General features: G+C 53.2%; 5 protein-coding genes across 5 annotated transcripts; 4 read left to right on the forward strand and 1 right to left on the reverse strand.

The window, feature by feature from the left end:
* Positions 1-2551: 2551 nt before the first annotated feature.
* On the forward strand, positions 2552-4754 carry BZA05DRAFT_464425 (uncharacterized protein; the record flags this gene model as incomplete). The annotated part of the gene is made up of 7 exons (XM_051487735.1): positions 2552-3290; positions 3369-3412; positions 3480-3656; positions 3791-3878; positions 3944-4195; positions 4375-4648; positions 4710-4754. Exons 1-7 carry the CDS (start codon positions 2992-2994, stop codon positions 4752-4754), a joined length of 1179 nt encoding a protein of 392 aa, XP_051334762.1. The 5' UTR covers positions 2552-2991.
* Positions 4755-7151: 2397 nt separating this feature from the next.
* Positions 7152-8028, forward strand: BZA05DRAFT_422805 (uncharacterized protein; the record flags this gene model as incomplete). Its single annotated transcript, XM_051485824.1, has 3 exons — positions 7152-7384; positions 7604-7680; positions 7997-8028. The coding sequence occupies 3 exons, from the start codon at positions 7152-7154 to the stop codon at positions 8026-8028; spliced, it is 342 nt and encodes a 113-aa protein (XP_051334763.1).
* A 1858-nt stretch (positions 8029-9886) lies between these two features.
* On the forward strand, positions 9887-10805 carry BZA05DRAFT_413043 (uncharacterized protein). The gene is made up of 2 exons (XM_051485159.1): positions 9887-10075; positions 10134-10805. The coding sequence occupies exons 1-2, from the start codon at positions 9982-9984 to the stop codon at positions 10619-10621; spliced, it is 582 nt and encodes a 193-aa protein (XP_051334764.1). The 5' UTR covers positions 9887-9981; the 3' UTR covers positions 10622-10805.
* Positions 10806-12712: 1907 nt separating this feature from the next.
* BZA05DRAFT_211950 (uncharacterized protein) lies at positions 12713-13814 on the forward strand. The gene is made up of 2 exons (XM_051479619.1): positions 12713-12893; positions 12949-13814. Exons 1-2 carry the CDS (start codon positions 12800-12802, stop codon positions 13569-13571), a joined length of 717 nt encoding a protein of 238 aa, XP_051334765.1. The 5' UTR covers positions 12713-12799; the 3' UTR covers positions 13572-13814.
* A 148-nt stretch (positions 13815-13962) lies between these two features.
* Positions 13963-15020, reverse strand: BZA05DRAFT_439734 (uncharacterized protein; the record flags this gene model as incomplete). The annotated part of the gene is made up of 4 exons (XM_051486547.1): positions 14615-15020; positions 14241-14266; positions 14064-14166; positions 13963-14003 (listed from the first exon to the last, which is right to left on the reverse strand). Exons 1-4 carry the CDS (start codon positions 14925-14927, stop codon positions 13963-13965), a joined length of 483 nt encoding a protein of 160 aa, XP_051334766.1. The 5' UTR covers positions 14928-15020.
* Positions 15021-16399: the final 1379 nt, after the last annotated feature.

Raw genomic sequence — 16399 nt, forward strand, 5'->3', positions numbered from 1 at the left:
AGCGCGACTTTTCATTCCAAAATCCTGATTCCTCACCATGGCACAGTCCTTTTCGTGGTCCGTTCGCTGCCGCTTTACCGGGTTTCCGTGGAGGTCGGACACACGAGTGACGAGCGCCATAATCGTGCCCCTATCTTTCTTACAATACGCTCGAATATGGATCATACGATACGCCTCAAGGCTCCACCGCAGTTCCTCGCCAAGAATGACTAGCTTCAGACGTTGGAACTTGGAAATCCCGTTTTATGTACTACGGATGCTGCCGGATAACCAGCACGGCCGTGAAGGGTGACGCTTGGAGAGGACCGAGAACAATGAACGTCAATTCATTGCCGTATACGGCCTGTCTACTCTTGACTGTGGCGACCCCCTTATTCGACAATTCTTACCAGGAGCGTGGAGGCTTAGATGCGTGAGAGTGCCGACAACATCATACGATCGCGGGGGGCCGGTTGAAGAGCTACCTACTGTAGGTCACGTGGAACAGCCGTGGGGGAGGCATTTATCGGCTGTGAGCGATGGGGCCACCGGACGGAGCGGGATACTCAAGGGTGTCAATAGGGGATGAAGGCAGCAAGCTTGCTTTACACCTCGAGCGTTCGTACAGAGATCTCCGCGGTCATCGTCGCTCCTATTTCGCCGTCGGCCGGTCGAAGAAAGTTGGAAAGAACGGAACACTGTAACGGACTAGCCGGCAGATGGAATAAATAGATAAAGCGGAGGATGTGTACCTGCTTTCTCCTGAGTCTTGTTTTCTTTTCCGTGTGGGTTCGCTGTGCTCTTGGCGTGTGGAATATGTTTGTCGGGTAGGTAGGAATGCGCGGCACAGGGACGCGATTTAATGATACAGGTTCATAGTTCTTCAATGAATAGACAGCGATAGATGTTACTTTGATAGTAATTGTACCCAGTGGTTCACCCACTTGAACTGTCTTGATTCTCTCTATATGTGCCTCGATACTGTGACAAGGTCCGTTGGAGCCGCTCCCGCCTCTTCCGGCAGTCTTTTCCCCATCAATACCTCCACTTAATTGTGATCTTAGTGTTTGAGACTGTCATGAACTGTCTACCAATAGTATGGGATTGTAGATAGCTGCCAAAGCAATTGCAAGCTCCTACCTGTCCGTAGCGCTACTGCGGCGGTGCACACGGTTTTTCGGCGGTAGAACGCAACCGTGGCAGTGCGCGTGACTCTCGATATGTGGCTTCGCAATGAATAACTTGTACAGATATCACGGGAAATTCAAAGCGCTAGCTCATACCATGCAGTATTGCAGTTCTGTACATCTTTACTACAACCTGTAATGTTTGTGTGTTGCGAGGTAGACGTAAAAAGGTTCTCGGATGTGCTCGTGACTACGGAATTACGTCATTAAAAAGTAGCAAGTTTGTTCCACTCAAAAGACCGGTGCTCGTTCCGCTCAAAAGTACGGTAGAAACTTCTATGTTGCACGTCAGGCGGAGCCTCACCGTATAGTTGTTGCTGCCTTTTCTTCCCTCCTCTTCCCCTTCTCTTCCTCTCCTCTTCACATCACAACAACAATAATACTTAACAACAAGTATAACAACACCACATCGAGGCGAATTATCAACACTTATCATTAGCTCTACCTACAGAGCGCAGATTCAGAAACAAAAACTGACACATCTAACTCGGCGACAAGGTTCGTAGTATTCTTTTCGCCATGCTCCGGCGTGTCAGAATTCTTCGACCCCCGCCTCTCATTGTCGCCAAATGCTAACTGATCGCGGGGGGAAGCAGCGACAGTACCAGTGTTGGTAAGCTGTTCGCCGCGGCACATGCGATCGAGGTCCAAGACAGTTCGTCCTGTTTTACCTACTGGCCTTGTTCGCGCTGTGAAGGGGCGAGGGATTCCATCTCGCCGCCCCAGAGAAGCAGCGACAGTGACAGTATTGGTCAACTCTTCGCCGATGATGACGCACAGTTGTCGACAGCAGCCGGCCAGCACTACCTCTCTGCGTCGCTCCTCGGCGAGTGCCTCCTTGACCGTGTATCGAAGTGGAAGCGGGTGGTGGAGGAACGTGTCAAGCTCGAAATGTACATTGTGCGCCTCTAGAGGACTGGTCGAAGACCACCCGTGGGGAGGAAGAAGTTCGCAATATGCGAACGAAAGCAGTAAGCAATCTCACCTAGAAATATATCTACAAGAGTCTAATCGTTTCAAAGCGCAGTAAACACTGCATACCGGCATCCCGATGCCGAACTGCCAATAAGTTGGCAGTTCAACCAGTTATCGGGTTCAAACCTCTTACGAAGTGCGGATATGTTGGCAGTTAAATCTGTTTTGTGGTTCTCCCCATGGTTGACTCCCCAGGCTGCTCTGGTGGCGATGCTGGGCTGTCTCATGACGCTCGTGTTTGCTTCTAGACTCCAAAGATGCCGGACACGAACGAAGAGATACCGATGCCAGTGAGGGTCGGAGACGCGAATCAATCTGTGCCTGCCGTCGAACCCGGTCATCTACCCATTGCGGCGCCCGCTCCCCACGTGTCGTATCGGAACCAAACCATCACGGTCGAAAGCCGCCCTGCTGAATCGACGCCAAAAGATATCCGGGACCTTTCCGGCTTCGACTTGGTGCCGATCCGCGAGTGGGCTCTCGCCAACTTTATGTCGATATACCCGGGATTCGCCGAGCTCGAGGCCAAATTCTAATCACAACCAGAGGCTCACCAAAACACCCTGGTGGGGCGGAGAGCGCAGCACTGCCAATCATTTGGCGGCGTTGCTTCAAGCTGTGCACACTTTGTGTGCCAGCTTGGATGGAGCCGGGGTCCCGGCCCCGCGCCCCAGCCTTCTGATGTTGCCGGCTTTGGGCCCGGACGCCATGCAGGCTTTCATAAAGAAATACGCACACCTCCTCGGAATGCCGAAATCCACCAAGAAACCTTGGTGGGCTGGAGGGCGCAACACTGCCAATACGTTGGCGGTGTTGCTTCAAGCTGTGCACAGTTTAGGTGCCAGCTTGGATGGACCCGGGCCCCGGCCCGGCGCTCCTACCATCTGAGGCTGCGAGTTTGGAGCCTATCAGCGAGTCGGGCGAGGACGCTGCATTCCGGTTCATTAATCAATTCTTGAAGCCATGGCTCATGAGCCTACCTCCGCGGACGAGTGAGCGAATAATCGCGAATCCGGAACCAGAGGACTGGGTCCAGAACACTCACCTCCGCGACAATGCGACATACGAAACCTGCAAGCAACCTTGGGGGCCTGGAGGGCGCAACACTGCCAATAGTTTGGCGGTGTTGCTTCAAGCTGTGCACACTTAGTATGCCAGCTGGATGGAACCGGGGTCCCGGCCCCGCGCTCCAGCCCTCTGAGGCTCCGAGTAGCTGGAGCCTATCAGCGAGTCCGACGAGGGCGCTGCATTCTGGTTCATCGATTCGATCCGTGAGGCAATTGCCTATGGGCCTACCTCCGCAGACGAGTGGGTGAATAATCGCTAATCCGGAACTAGAGGACTGGGTCGAGAATACCCACCGCCGCGACCTACGAAACCAACAAGCAACCTTGAGACCTGGAGGGCGCAACACTGCCAATATGTTGGCGGAGTTGCCTGATGGAGGTGGAGATGGAACGCCCTCCCATCCCGGCAATGCCGGAAGACCAGTTTCGACTGGTACCACCAGAGATGGTGGGTGAGGGGAGGTGGAGGGGGAAGGGGATGGGGTGGATTTGGAGGATGTGTGGAGGTGGAGGGGGAGGTGGAAGAGGTGGAAGTGGAGGAGGCGGCTTCGGATCCGAATACGGCCGCTAAGAGCGCTGCAGACATCGAGGGCACGATGAACGACACACCCACCAGAAACAAGGGAGAGGCGAAGGAGATTGTCAAGGGGAAGGAGAAGGCAATCCCCAAGTCAGAATCGGTCACGAAAAAGACAGGCGGCTAAGGCTGAGGCTGAGGCCAAGGGGCTGAAAAAGGCTGCACCGAAGAAAAGTGAGGCCAAAGAGGTCCAGCTGGGATTCGACTCTCAAGCTCGTTACTGTGAGTGGTCCGATGCCTCCGGCTATCATGAAGATAAAACATGTCGAGGACCCAAATTTCGAGTTTCTGGCAATCTCGCATCCGCTCCCAGTGATTGCGCTTAGATTTCGAGGTTTCCACAAGGAGCGTTTCACGTTTCCCGGCATTGCCAGAAGCCTAGTTTCGACTGGTCTCACCAGAGATGGTGGGTGAGGGGAGATGAAGGAGGTGGGGGGGAGAGGATGAGATGGATGTGGAGGAGGGTGCAGGTGGAGGGGGATGTGGAGGAGGTGGGCGAGGCCGGTCCAAGACGCTGATCCGCTGGGCTGAGATGAAATTGTAAGTCAACCCTTGGTGCTGTGCTTACTGCATGAGCCAATTATCTCAGCCAAATCCCCGAGTTTTACTTACGCTTCGAGAAGCACTCGAAGGAGCTAGTCAAGTACGCACGCCTCATCAACGATCCCAATAGCGACTGGACGGATCAAACCTATAAGAACCTGATCAACACGATGGTCAACGTCCTTCGATATGACGAGAAGACACCGGCGGAGAAGAAAATGGGGATTGATCCTACCATTTTTCATGAGTCTGCACGAGCACTGACTACTCTGCCGGCCGACAGCTTAGAAACCTGGGCTATCACTAGGGCTCTGATCGAGGTGTGGCACGATGGCAGCAGGCCCCTCAGGCGCGATAGCCCGGCTTCGTGGGCTCAGCTAGAAGAGGACATTGACAGTGAACACGACGAATTTCGACTTCGGCTAATTTCTAAATTGATCAACTTAGTACTCAACACTCACACTTACCACGAGTGGGTGGATGCTGGTGCTTCTGTCGAGAAGATGTACAGGCAAAAAAAAAGAAGAAAAAAAGAAAGAAAAGAAGAAGAAAAAAAGAAAGAAAAAAATAGGTGGGGGGGAAGAGGATGAGGTGGACGTGGAGGAGGTGTGGAGGTGGACGTGGAGGGGGAGGTGGAGGAGGGGGAGGAGGGGGAGGTGTGAGAGCTGGAAGAGGTGGAGGGGGAGGTTGAAGAGGTGGAAGTGGAGGAGGCGGCTTCGGACCCGAACATGGCGCGGTTGATCTCGCTACGTTTGCAAAAGAGGCGTGCGTTGACCCTGCAGACATTGAGCGCATGATGAACGACACACCCACTGGGAACAAGAGAAACGCCAAGGACATATTCAAGGCCGAAGTGAGCGGAAGTGGGGAAGTGGGGGAGGGAGGAAATATGTGGCGGGCAGCAGTACCGCCGGAAAGCAGATGGTTGCACCGCTTGTGCACCTGTCTTTGGGGCCGGTGCACAAATGGGACGACCACTTGCGGGTAAATGGCTGTAGGTTTTCCCTCCACATTCTTTGCCTCATTGCTTCTTTGCGGTATTAGCTACTTGGTATACACTCTAGAGGTACAATTAAATACTAGTACCACTATACTATTACTTTTCTTCTACCCCAAACCCTCAGTTCTCTTCTGCATGCCGTCCAGATCATGTGACCACTGACCTCCTTTTTGCGTGTTATTCAGTTTGACCAGTTCCAACGGGAGATCCGATATCCTCGTATTTCAGTTCGAAGCTTGCTATAGCCGGTTCACTGCAGTTGAAAAATAACCGTCCAACCTGTTTGCACTGTTCACAGATTCTGACCCAATCCAAGCTGCGTGGAGCTATCCGTCACAAAGCAATGTGTACATCCATACCGCCAGTCGGCAGAGAATCTTGGCGGTACGAGCTCGTGACTACCGACGAGTTCGGCGACCTCGAAGTCAGGTGGGAAGAGTTGATGGTGATCGGTCTGAAGGGGTCACTTTGCTCCGCCATTATTCGGATTGGCCGGCATGGATGGCAGTAGATAGCACTATCGGAGCTGTGCGGAATAAACTTAGGGATTTATATCCACAGAGCCAGACTTCCTTGCTGCCTAGACTGGATCATGTGAGATCTAGTAGCTGGTAGCTGGTCAAACGAGTGCTCGACGCTGCTATTCTCACTTTTTGAACTCGCAGATCATGTGATATCACCCGATGCGGGGAAAAAAACTTGAGGATTTCTATCTACAGGGCTTGACTTCTTTGCTTTTCAATATCGAAGAAAATGAGGTCTAGTAGCTGGTAGGTAATTGAATGAATACTAGACGCTGCTAAAATCTCGCATTTGGTCTCGAGGATCATGCTGTATCACCCGTGATCTGCATAAACACTTCTCCGCTGTCAGGTTCGCGTATTTGATCAGCCAACAGCTTTAACTACTAAAGGCGCTTACTGGAAATAATTCTACCAATACGTATGGCAATATACATCCACTTCCGAAATGATGGAAAGTATGTTTCACGCAAAGTCACTCGTTATTTCATTTCTCCTCGAGACTGCCATATTTCTGCCTTAACGAGTGCTTACAGCTCTTCATCTCCAGTAAGCTGGGACTAAATAACATTTCGAAGGTAAGATAATCATTTTCTGTGTGTTTGGTAATGGCGGAATGAGATAAGTGTGGGTATACATGTTCAGCAGATATATGCAACTTGATGAGGATAACCAAAAGCATCACAGCGATAAGCGATCGTTTCCCACAGAGGAGTGAGGACGCAGCAATTGCCGTCATAAGAGAATCATGCTGTAGTATCGTAGAAGGCATTGTTAAACCCGTTGTTTTTCCTTCTCCGCTTCCAGTCCTTCGAAGTCGACTACTCCATCCAACCACGATGCATGACTCACATCTCACTCGCACCGCCACATGCCAATAGCAGGATGTAGCTTCGCATTATTTAGGCATGATATCTAGCCACCGCGACACCATTCTTTATAAAACCCGTTCTATATAACAACTGCCTCATAGGACAAGACGTGCGCAATGCATAATCCAATCCGGCACTCGCCCCGTTCACCTACGCCACCTTCGCCACCTTCGCCACCACCGCAGCTACCACCCCGTATTTTGCTCGCCTGCGCTGCGATAGGAAAATCCACCGACCAGCGACGTGAAAAGTTCCCCTTCTTCAGCCGTCGAGGAGGAAACAAGTTGGGGTATGTAGAGTACGTTATTTAATTCTCGTAGCAACCTTACTGTGGTATGGCGCAGCGCTGTGGGGAGGCTAGTGGGAAACCGTTGTGAGATTTTTTTTTCGAGTGAGACCGTGGCGTGGCGGGTTAAATTACGCCCGAAGGATGTCGTTCCGCGCCGGCTTACCCCCGGCTGCAAGCCTGCAAGCCCGCCGCACAACTTCCGCCGCCCCCACCGCCCCACACGCCACGGCCATGGTCATTGGTCGCCGCTTCACCACCCCTGAAGACCCCTGTTCTCCATCGAATCTAGTAATTACCCCACTAGCCTGCTTCTCGCGGGATCCGAGCACCAAGCCGTTGCCTAAGCGTTGCGCCTGGTTGTACTGGTGTGTAGAGTAAGCACTCGGGCCTCACGCCTCGAGTCTTGGTAGAAGATGCGTTCACGTCTTGACGGGGTGTTGTGAAATTCAGGCACGCTTCTGCTGCTGGTGCGATCGGCTGCGTAGTAGTTATAGTATTCGGATAGATTGGGGTGGTGGCGCTTGCAGCACCGTCCGAATACTTGCGAGTCCGACTGCTTTGGTGACTGGTAATTCAATACGAAACCTGCGGAGTCCTCAGCAGATGATCTGCAACTACAGTACGATCCTGGCAATATGGCGATCATCATCACCAGTCAAGGGAGCGAAGAGTAGGTATTATATCTAGTTACAATTTCAGGCGAGATTACGAGTCGATCTCCCGCTGGCGACCGTTTGGCTGTTCAAAGGTGGTGAGGCAAAACGAGCTCTCGGCTTGCGTCACTGATGTGTTTTCCCAGTGAAGTTGACCGTTGACACTTGAAGTGGTGTTTTGCACGTTTCCGGCTGGCCCGGGGTTGAGGGGATGTGTCGTAAGCTGTTTTCTTCAGTGTCACGAAGGCTTTGGGGCTTGCCCGAGCTTCGTTCGGCCAGAGGACTCATGTCGGGGGATGGTGTAAGATTCCATAAATACTACATATACTGTAGCTGATCTCTTGTTTGACGGTTTTGTCGAGTGATGCTTTTGAGCCGAGTTGCAAATTTGGGCTTTGCTGCCCGGACTTGCCACGTCACCTCCGCAACCGGGCTGCCGTGTATGTGTATGTACAAGCTGAAGTCCTCCGGGCAAGCTAGACGTAATCACAGGCTCCTCCGGTCTGCACACTTTCTACGCCGTGAAAGAAAATCATCATCATGACGAGACACGATAATCACGGTATCTACAGCAGCAACACATAGCCACGTCAGGACGCTCAGGAGCTCATGCTACATAGACACTTGATATGTATTATCGATGCCGGTGGTGTCGCGAGTAAGGAGATTTATTATGTGGCCATGGTGGAAGATGCAGAATTGTTGGATCCGAAATCTGGAATGCAACATGATGAGGATCGACAGTGACACTTGAGACAGGAGAACGAGGGTCGTAGATCGCATATGGGTAGTAGAGCATGCTGCATACGAGATGGCCAATCCCACCTGAGTCCTCAGCACCTCTACGCTCGTCGCAAGTTGTAATACATAATCCACATCCGCCACCAAGATTTGACCCACTCAGGATTGCTGGCGGCCGGATGAAGCGAGAAGTTTGCTGTTTGGTGTTGGGAAGCGGGTAAATAACAACTTCCTCGAGTGCGGCGTACGTAAGACCTCTTCGAATAAAATGCCGGCCGTGTTTCCTGCGTGAGCATAATGTCTTGGACTCGTCACTCCTGACTCCTGACTCACCCGTGCCGGCGGCTCCTTTCCTCTTTCTTCTAGCGACTCAAGAGCTGACCAAAGGCCGCGTACTCTATTGATACCATTTTCTCCCTCGTCTTAGCGCAGCAGCAGCATAAAGCTAGTGTGCAAAAAAAAAAAAAAGAAAGGCACCGCCAACAACATCGGAGGTCAATCCTGAGAACAGCTAGCTGCTATAGGTAGTCTAATCTACTCTGCCTATTTCTCCCGTGCCCACGTGTCGTGCAGCCTTGTCCGTCTGTCCGAAATGCATCTTGCCCGCCAGCCAGCCTTCTGTTTTCGGCGTGCGTGCGTGTGTGCAGAAGGTCGATATCTACGTACTAGTAGAGTAGCGGGAGAGGATGATTCGTGTCCCTCCCACCATATGTCACAGGAGGTCACGGCTCACCCACAATTGAGCTAGAAAGTCAGCGCTCTAGCCGGCGGCGGGCCGGGAGTCATATGTAGTAGCGTCGTCCGGGCGAGTTCGATTGGCGTTCTTCGGGAATTGGGGTTGCTCTATAACAGGGCTGACAGTTAATTGAGATCTTCGGTTCGTTGGTTGACAGCAACGGCGCTCGGCCTGAGCTGTCACCTCTGACAAAATTTGAATTCTCCATGTGCCCACAGCGGCTGAAAACGACTTGTCAGAGCGCTGTGTACCTCTCTTTGAGTAATTCAGAGCCCGTGACCGAACGAATTGGTATCCATCCATTTCCACAAGGGGTCGGGGGCGGTACGGGAGCTCCCACCTGAACGTCCAATGCAGCTAGCTCAGCCGACGCTGTCCATACTTTCTTTTTAAGCATAATCCAGCAGCGTCGATCATTCTACTTACCGATCATCATGACCGGCCCGCAACGGGATATCCTCCACAGCATGTATCCACATGCATACGTACGCAGAGTAATGCCATCTCTAGCCGCACACCGGCGATCGTTAACAGAACTCACTCCGGAGCTAACGACAATGCATCCGAAAGCGATCATGCAACGTGCCGCTTTTCGTCGTCGTGAGTCGTGACGAATCGGCCGGCAAGGAGTTGGTATTCGTGTGCCGAGTATCATAACAACAAACTGCAGTGACCGGCCGGTGGGTGCGCACTGCGGTGCGGGTATAAGGTGGCCTCGCACGCCAGCTTCAGAGCCCAGCATCTCAGCATCCACCGCCTCGAACACTCTTCTCCTACATACTAGTACACTACCTTAATCCCCACTCCTCCCCTCCTCACTACTTAATACACTATCTTCACCATGAAGGCTTCACTCTACTCCCTGATTACCCTCTGCCTTGCCGCCTCAACGCTCGCCGCCTCGATTGCGGATCGTGGTGACAGGAAGTATTTGTGTTCGTCTACCTTGCATCTCCCACCTTTGATGAACCCTGGCTGACTGATAGATTGCAGCTGTATACAAGCGAGACACTCCGGTAGATGGCCTTACCGGCGGCGCTACCGACGGTGCTATCGGCAACGGTCCGGACGCTCTTGGCGGTCTCACCGAGGGTCTTCTGGGCGGTCTTCCCGCCGCCCTTGTTCGGCGCGATGCCGGCAGCGGGTATACCGACGAGGATACCGATGAGCATAGCGACCACGATGCCAACGAGCATAGCGACGAGGATACCGACGAGGATACCGACGAGGATACCGACGAGGACACTGACCACGATACCGACGAGCACAGCGACGAGGACACCGAAGATCATACCGACGAGGATACCAGAGCTGTATACAAGCGAGACACTCCGATAGATGGCCTTACCGGCGGCGCTACCGACGGTGCTACCAGCAATGGTCTGAGCGGTCCTGCCGACATTGTTCCGGCTGGTCTTTTGGGTGGTCTCACCGGCGCCGTCCCGGGTGGACTCGGCGGTGGTATTCCGGTCCGCGTATGAATACGCAATACATGACCGTCCAGTATGTGTCGAGTGAAGGAAAGTAGTATTTGTTTATCTTCTCGTCTGCGAGTCGTATGTATTATACATAGTTGTCGTGTTTTTGTTACTTTGAGTGCGGAATAGGTAGGTAGTCGTGGGACGCTAGATGTAGCGCAGTAATGTAATCATATGAGTGGCTGGTCATTTTTGTCATGATTCCTTCTGCCGACTGGTGAAACAACTTCGGTCAAAACCCATGTTGAAGGGGTGACCGTTCATTTCTACGATGATGAGATAAAAAACGCGGACAGGCTGAGATCCGCAGCCGCAGCACCCTCATCAGCCACCTCGGGCATACCCGGTGATCTCGGCCATCGACGACAGCCATTGGCGACCCTACCTAGACTACACATCCAAAAAGCAGAAGTGGGAGGGACGCACTTCATACACTCGCCGCATACGGAAGCTCTATGTATATACGGGTTTCTTTCTTCTTTCTGGTAATTCCCGTCAGGGTTTTACCAATACTATATCGGAAGGCTCAGGCGGAGCTCAGGTGATGGGATGTGGTTACAACTTACTCCCGAGCCAGCCACGGGGGACGACTTCCAAGATCCGGCAGTCGCTTGCGGCGGTGCTGCAGCACCTGCGGAACCGGTTCGACATCAACCTCCATCACGGATTCGCGAGACGAGCTTGGCATCGTGCCGCGTGTCTACTAGTAGTAACTAATTCCTAGTGCTAGTCCGTTGGCCGTATTCATGAGCTAGCGGATCACGGGCACCACTCACAGCCTGTGTTGGTGCTTTTCGCCATTCGGTGGGACTGTGAATGTTTTACCATGAGCGGCGGTGGTTGGGGAATTAGTTACCCAGGCAACTCTACTGTACATTATTCAACCACGACAGGTCCCTCGATACATACGGGGACCGGACTGACTCGAAGAAACAATACAAGAAGCTTTCGAGGCCCCAGCCCTATGATATGTACCCGAGTACGTTTCGCAGCCGCGCTCAAATTTCCGTATGATACTTAGAAGTCTCGAGCCAACGACTCACGAGCTATGACGCAGTGGGGGCTGTGAGATTGGCTATGTCGACGCGTGCGATTGGGGTGTGTCGGCTGCTCAACGTGCGCCGCGTTGGTTGCGCAACAGGCCGGTCCCGGTAGATTGCGATCTTCGATTCGTTGGTTGACGCCTCCTGAGCTACCGCCTGACAGATTGCACCTTGCAGTGCGTGTCCGAGTGGAAATCAGTGAATGGCGATCGTGGGTTCCCTTGCGTATGTTATTTGTAAGATTCTGGTGCCGCAACATCTCTCTTACTCTGTTTACTCCAAGAGGTGATGGGTTTATTGCCATATCTGACTGTGTGAATCTTTATCTGGTATCTTCACGTCTGATACGAAGACAATTAAACGAGTATACTTTTGTATTCGTTTTATTTCGCGTTCGGGTAATCATCTGTCTGCCAAGCGCAAAAAACACTCCCCGAATTGAGACAGATTTACCTCTGAACTGAGTTGATACATGTTCCATTTCACCTTTAATTCGGGATTACTCCTGTTGCTTGGGAAACATGTTCCCTCTCGATGGTATGCGATGATACGAAGCGCGCCCCGCTGAAGGATTTCTCGAAGTCGGGACCCCCTGAATGAACCGATAACCCCCATTTCCGCCCGCGCAGGGGTGACCCATGGCAGCGTGACAGCGCCCAACCCAACGCAGCCAACAACGCCGATGCTTTCTGCTCCTGAGGATGTTTTCTTTTTAAGCTTAATCGTGGCTCGGCGATCACTTCCTCAACCGATCGGTTTTACCGTACCGAACGGATGACTACTGCAATACGCAGGTACCGGCTTTTGCCGCCAAGTAACTTCACTCCGCCGCTAACGCTGACGCTAACTAACGCCTACGCCTTCGTGCCCTGAGCGTCGGGAATCTAACTTGCAAAGGGGAGCCGCTCGTCGAGACGAGATGGATGAATTGCTCGGCGAGGAGCATGCCGTGCAGAACCTTACGGCTAGGGGAAGATGATGCTTGGCCGATCAATGAGGGGGGATATAAGGGGCTCTCCTTCGCTGGCTTCAGAGTTGAATCATTGTTCAACGCTTCACACATCCTCCTCATCCTCCTCCTATACTACCATTTTAATATTCACCCGTCTCCGACAACTTCATACCACAATCTTTCAAAATGAGGACTTCTTTCTACTCCATCATCGCCCTGTGCCTTGCCGTCTCGACGCTTGCCGCCCCGATGGCCGAGCGTGGAAACAGAAAACAACTGTGTATGTCCACCTTCCCGCACCCATCCTTGAGGAACTATTCCTAACATCATTACAGCTGTGTACAAGCGAGCCGGCGAGGTTCCTGCCCTTCCCGCCACCCCCGAGGCTCCCGCCACCCCCGAGGCTCCCGCCTTCCCGGAGGCCCCCGAGCTTGCTGCCGCTGAGGCCCCTGCCGTCCCCGATACTCCTGCCGTCCCCGAGACTCCTGCTGTCCCTGAGAGTCCTGCCGTCCCTCAGGCTCCTGCCGTCCCTGAGGCTCCTGCCGTCCCCGAGGCTCCTGCCGTCCCTGAGGCTCCTGCCGTCCCCGAGGCTCCTGCCGTCCCCGAGACTCCTTCCTTCCGCAACAGGGTTCCTACCACTCCCGCCGTCCCGGAGGCTCCCGAGGTGCCTGTCACCCCCGAGACTCCCGCCACCCCCGAGGTTCCCGCCACCCCCGAGACTCCTGCCGCTGAGGTCCCCGAGACTCCTGTCGCCCCCGAGTCTCCTGCCGCCGAGGCTCCCGAGGCCCCTGCCACCCCCGAGTTTGCTGCCTTGGAGGCCCCTGCCACCCCCGAGTTTTCTGCCTTGGAGGCCCCTGCCACCCCCGAGACTCCTGCGGCGCCTGCTGCACCCGCGGCTCCTGCCCTCCCTAAGGCTCCTGCAGCCCCCGCCACCCCCGAGGTTCCCAGCCGCAAGTAGGAAGCGGGCTCCTATGTCGACAAGCAGGCGGGTTGAGGGTGACATGGCGGAGGAGGTCACTGCTTAATGGCGATGCATGTATAATGTTCTGAGCGGTTGAAGGGAGTTTTTGTCTGGATTTTTTATTTTATCTGCGAGTTACTTGTGTATATATAGTCGTGTCAGTTGGCGCGCAAATTAGGTAGTCGAGCCAAAGCGACAGCGGTGCTCGGCGATGGGCCGATAATAATAATTGTATTTTGGGTCGTATGGGTTTTCCTGACGGTAACTGGTGATGACCGAGTTCGTTGTTACTGGATGGCTGGCAATAGCTGCAGATCAGTGGCTGCTGGTCGCTTGTTGTCAGTGTCCATGCATGGGTTGGCTCGTATGTTCTCAAACTATCGTGTACCTAAACGACCGGCCTCAAGGCTCGATTCATCATCTTCGTGCCTGTAACCCAAATCCACAGGATCAGTATTGTGTTGCTACGCTTGCCGTGTGATCACTTACCTTTGAGACTAGTCTCTGGACTCCGGAGAGCGAGGGATATCTTTGTACCGGCGGTTAGGAGTACGCGGCACTGTTGGATACCCCTGGTCTTCTTCATCGGGTTCTTCATCGGGAGAGAGCGATTGGTTCAGGTACAACCTAAGGCGGTCAATATTATTCAAGGCTGATACTACGAACCGACTTCATCGGATGTGAAGGGTTAACTATATCAGACGCAAGTCATAACAAGGAAATCACAGGAAAATACGAGTGAGTGAATTTAGAGTTGATGCAGACCAGTAGCTACAGTACTATTCCCCCCAGCTGACAGCTTCATCCTCCATCGCCATCAAATGACACAGCCCGTCTAGTGAACCGCAGCATGCAGCCCCTTCTGGCCCTCAAAGAAAAAGATACCCCCCGCCCTCGAGATCTCCTGCTAGCCACACTGATCCTTGACCCTCTAGACGGCGTCAGCGACATCCGAACAGATGAAGGTCTTGGTGTATTTTCCGCAGAGCGAGACTTCGCCGCCCTTGTAGGTGACGATCTTGGAGCAGAAGGAGCCGGACTGCTGGTCCTGGTGGCAAGCTCCTTCTTGCGGAGCTTGGCGATCGCGCCGTCGATCTCGGTGAACGTCGGCGACGCGGGCGAGGTCTCGCACTTGACCAAGCCGTCAACCATCGAAGTCGGGTTGTCCGAGTCGTGGCCGCGGATCTCCAAAGCGGGCTTGTACTCGGTCATATCGTCGAGATCGATCGAGAGCTTGTAGGGATGCTCGATGGCCTTGACGCCGGAGACGGCGGTGGTGCCGGACAGAGGAGCCGCGAGCACGGAGGTGACGATGACGCCGAGGATAGAGAGGACGGTAAGATTGATGCGCATTTTGATTTTGTGCTGTTCGATGAAGAGTTTGGTTGAGGATGTGGAGGTATAAAGAGGTAGTGGTATGAAGAAGGAATGGTTGTGGTTGGAGATTTGAGGTAGTATGAGAGAACAAACACGCCAGTTCACTTTTGAAAGAAAATAGATGACAACCCCGCGAGTGAGTGGGCGAGCACACAACAAATCTGGCGGGGACGCTAGCGGCGAGTGCCCAATTGTGTGGGGAACGTGAACATATCAGGTTAGCGCTCGCAGTCTCGTGACCGTACATAGCTTCCGTCCCTCCAGAGAGCATTCATCGAGTCCCTTGCGTAAAATGTCATGACACTCGTGACTCCCTTCATCCCACACCACCGACGCTACCACGACTTTCGCCGACAATAGCCCATCATGCAGGAGCTTATTCATAACGACGAGAAATACCGGTTCATCGACGGCTCCCACAGTTACTTCGACTTTCCGGCACAGAATTCTTCAGTCCAAATTCTCCGAGGCGTAGCGAGACATCCTACTGATTTCTTCGACCAACACCAAGAAGGCGACGGTTTTTTCAGTTTGAGTGGTAAGGATTGCCACTTCGCTCGGCGGCAGGGTACGATCGAAAGCGGTGGCAAGCATAACTCCATCCTCATGGACGTTGCTTGGTTCTCGGAGTATTCTTTGAGGTGCCTTCACTCATTTCTGGACACTATGGTAGATGAACGGACGCTACGCTTCAACAAAAGCATTCCCGTTGATGCTTCTCCGAGGTAGCATGCCACCTTCGGGTGAATAACAACTCGAGCATCGGCTTCACGGATTTCGGTCGACCTCCTGTCTCCCTCAGTTGAGCGGTTCACGAACATGAGATTCCCGAAAGCTGACTTGAACGTAAGCCACCCCTCACGCTCACAGCCTTACATAGGTGATCGATTCAGCGCCTGACACATCTCCCTATACTACGGATTACCACCACATGGCTTACCATTCTCAGGAGCAGACGGAGAGGACGGTCGGAGCCGTCGATCGCAAACGGAGGAATGCATGCAGACGTCATTGAACCTGCCACCAACTTCCAAGTCAGCCCCGATACACGGATGGCATTGCTCTCCGTGCTCTGCTTGCCGATAATTACTTCACGATAGTATCCTTCTGCGGGGCAGCTGAGTTGCGTATGTGGCGGAAGATTTGTCAGAGGTTCAACTGACAAAACTGCCGCCACATCCGCAACTCGGTTGCTTCGCAGCAGCCTACCGTCAGGACAGCGACCTACAACACAGTCTTTGATGGGAGTGTGAGCTTTGGATTCTAAGCCTCTTGGTTGGAGGCGTCAAGATGGGTCGGGAATGTTGTTCATTGTGGCTGCAGTGGATCGTTTGTTCCGTTGAAGAAACTCTACTTTCAGTCACACGGTTCTACTGGCGTTTATTTCATTGATTTCTTGTGACGAGGGCCATGATGTATCATGTATCCCTCCTACAGGCTACATCGTT

Source organism: Tricharina praecox (assembly GCF_024521635.1).
Source record: "Tricharina praecox strain CBS 144465 chromosome Unknown BZA05scaffold_48, whole genome shotgun sequence".
In the NCBI taxonomy this organism is placed as follows: Eukaryota; Fungi; Ascomycota; class Pezizomycetes; order Pezizales; family Pyronemataceae; genus Tricharina; species Tricharina praecox.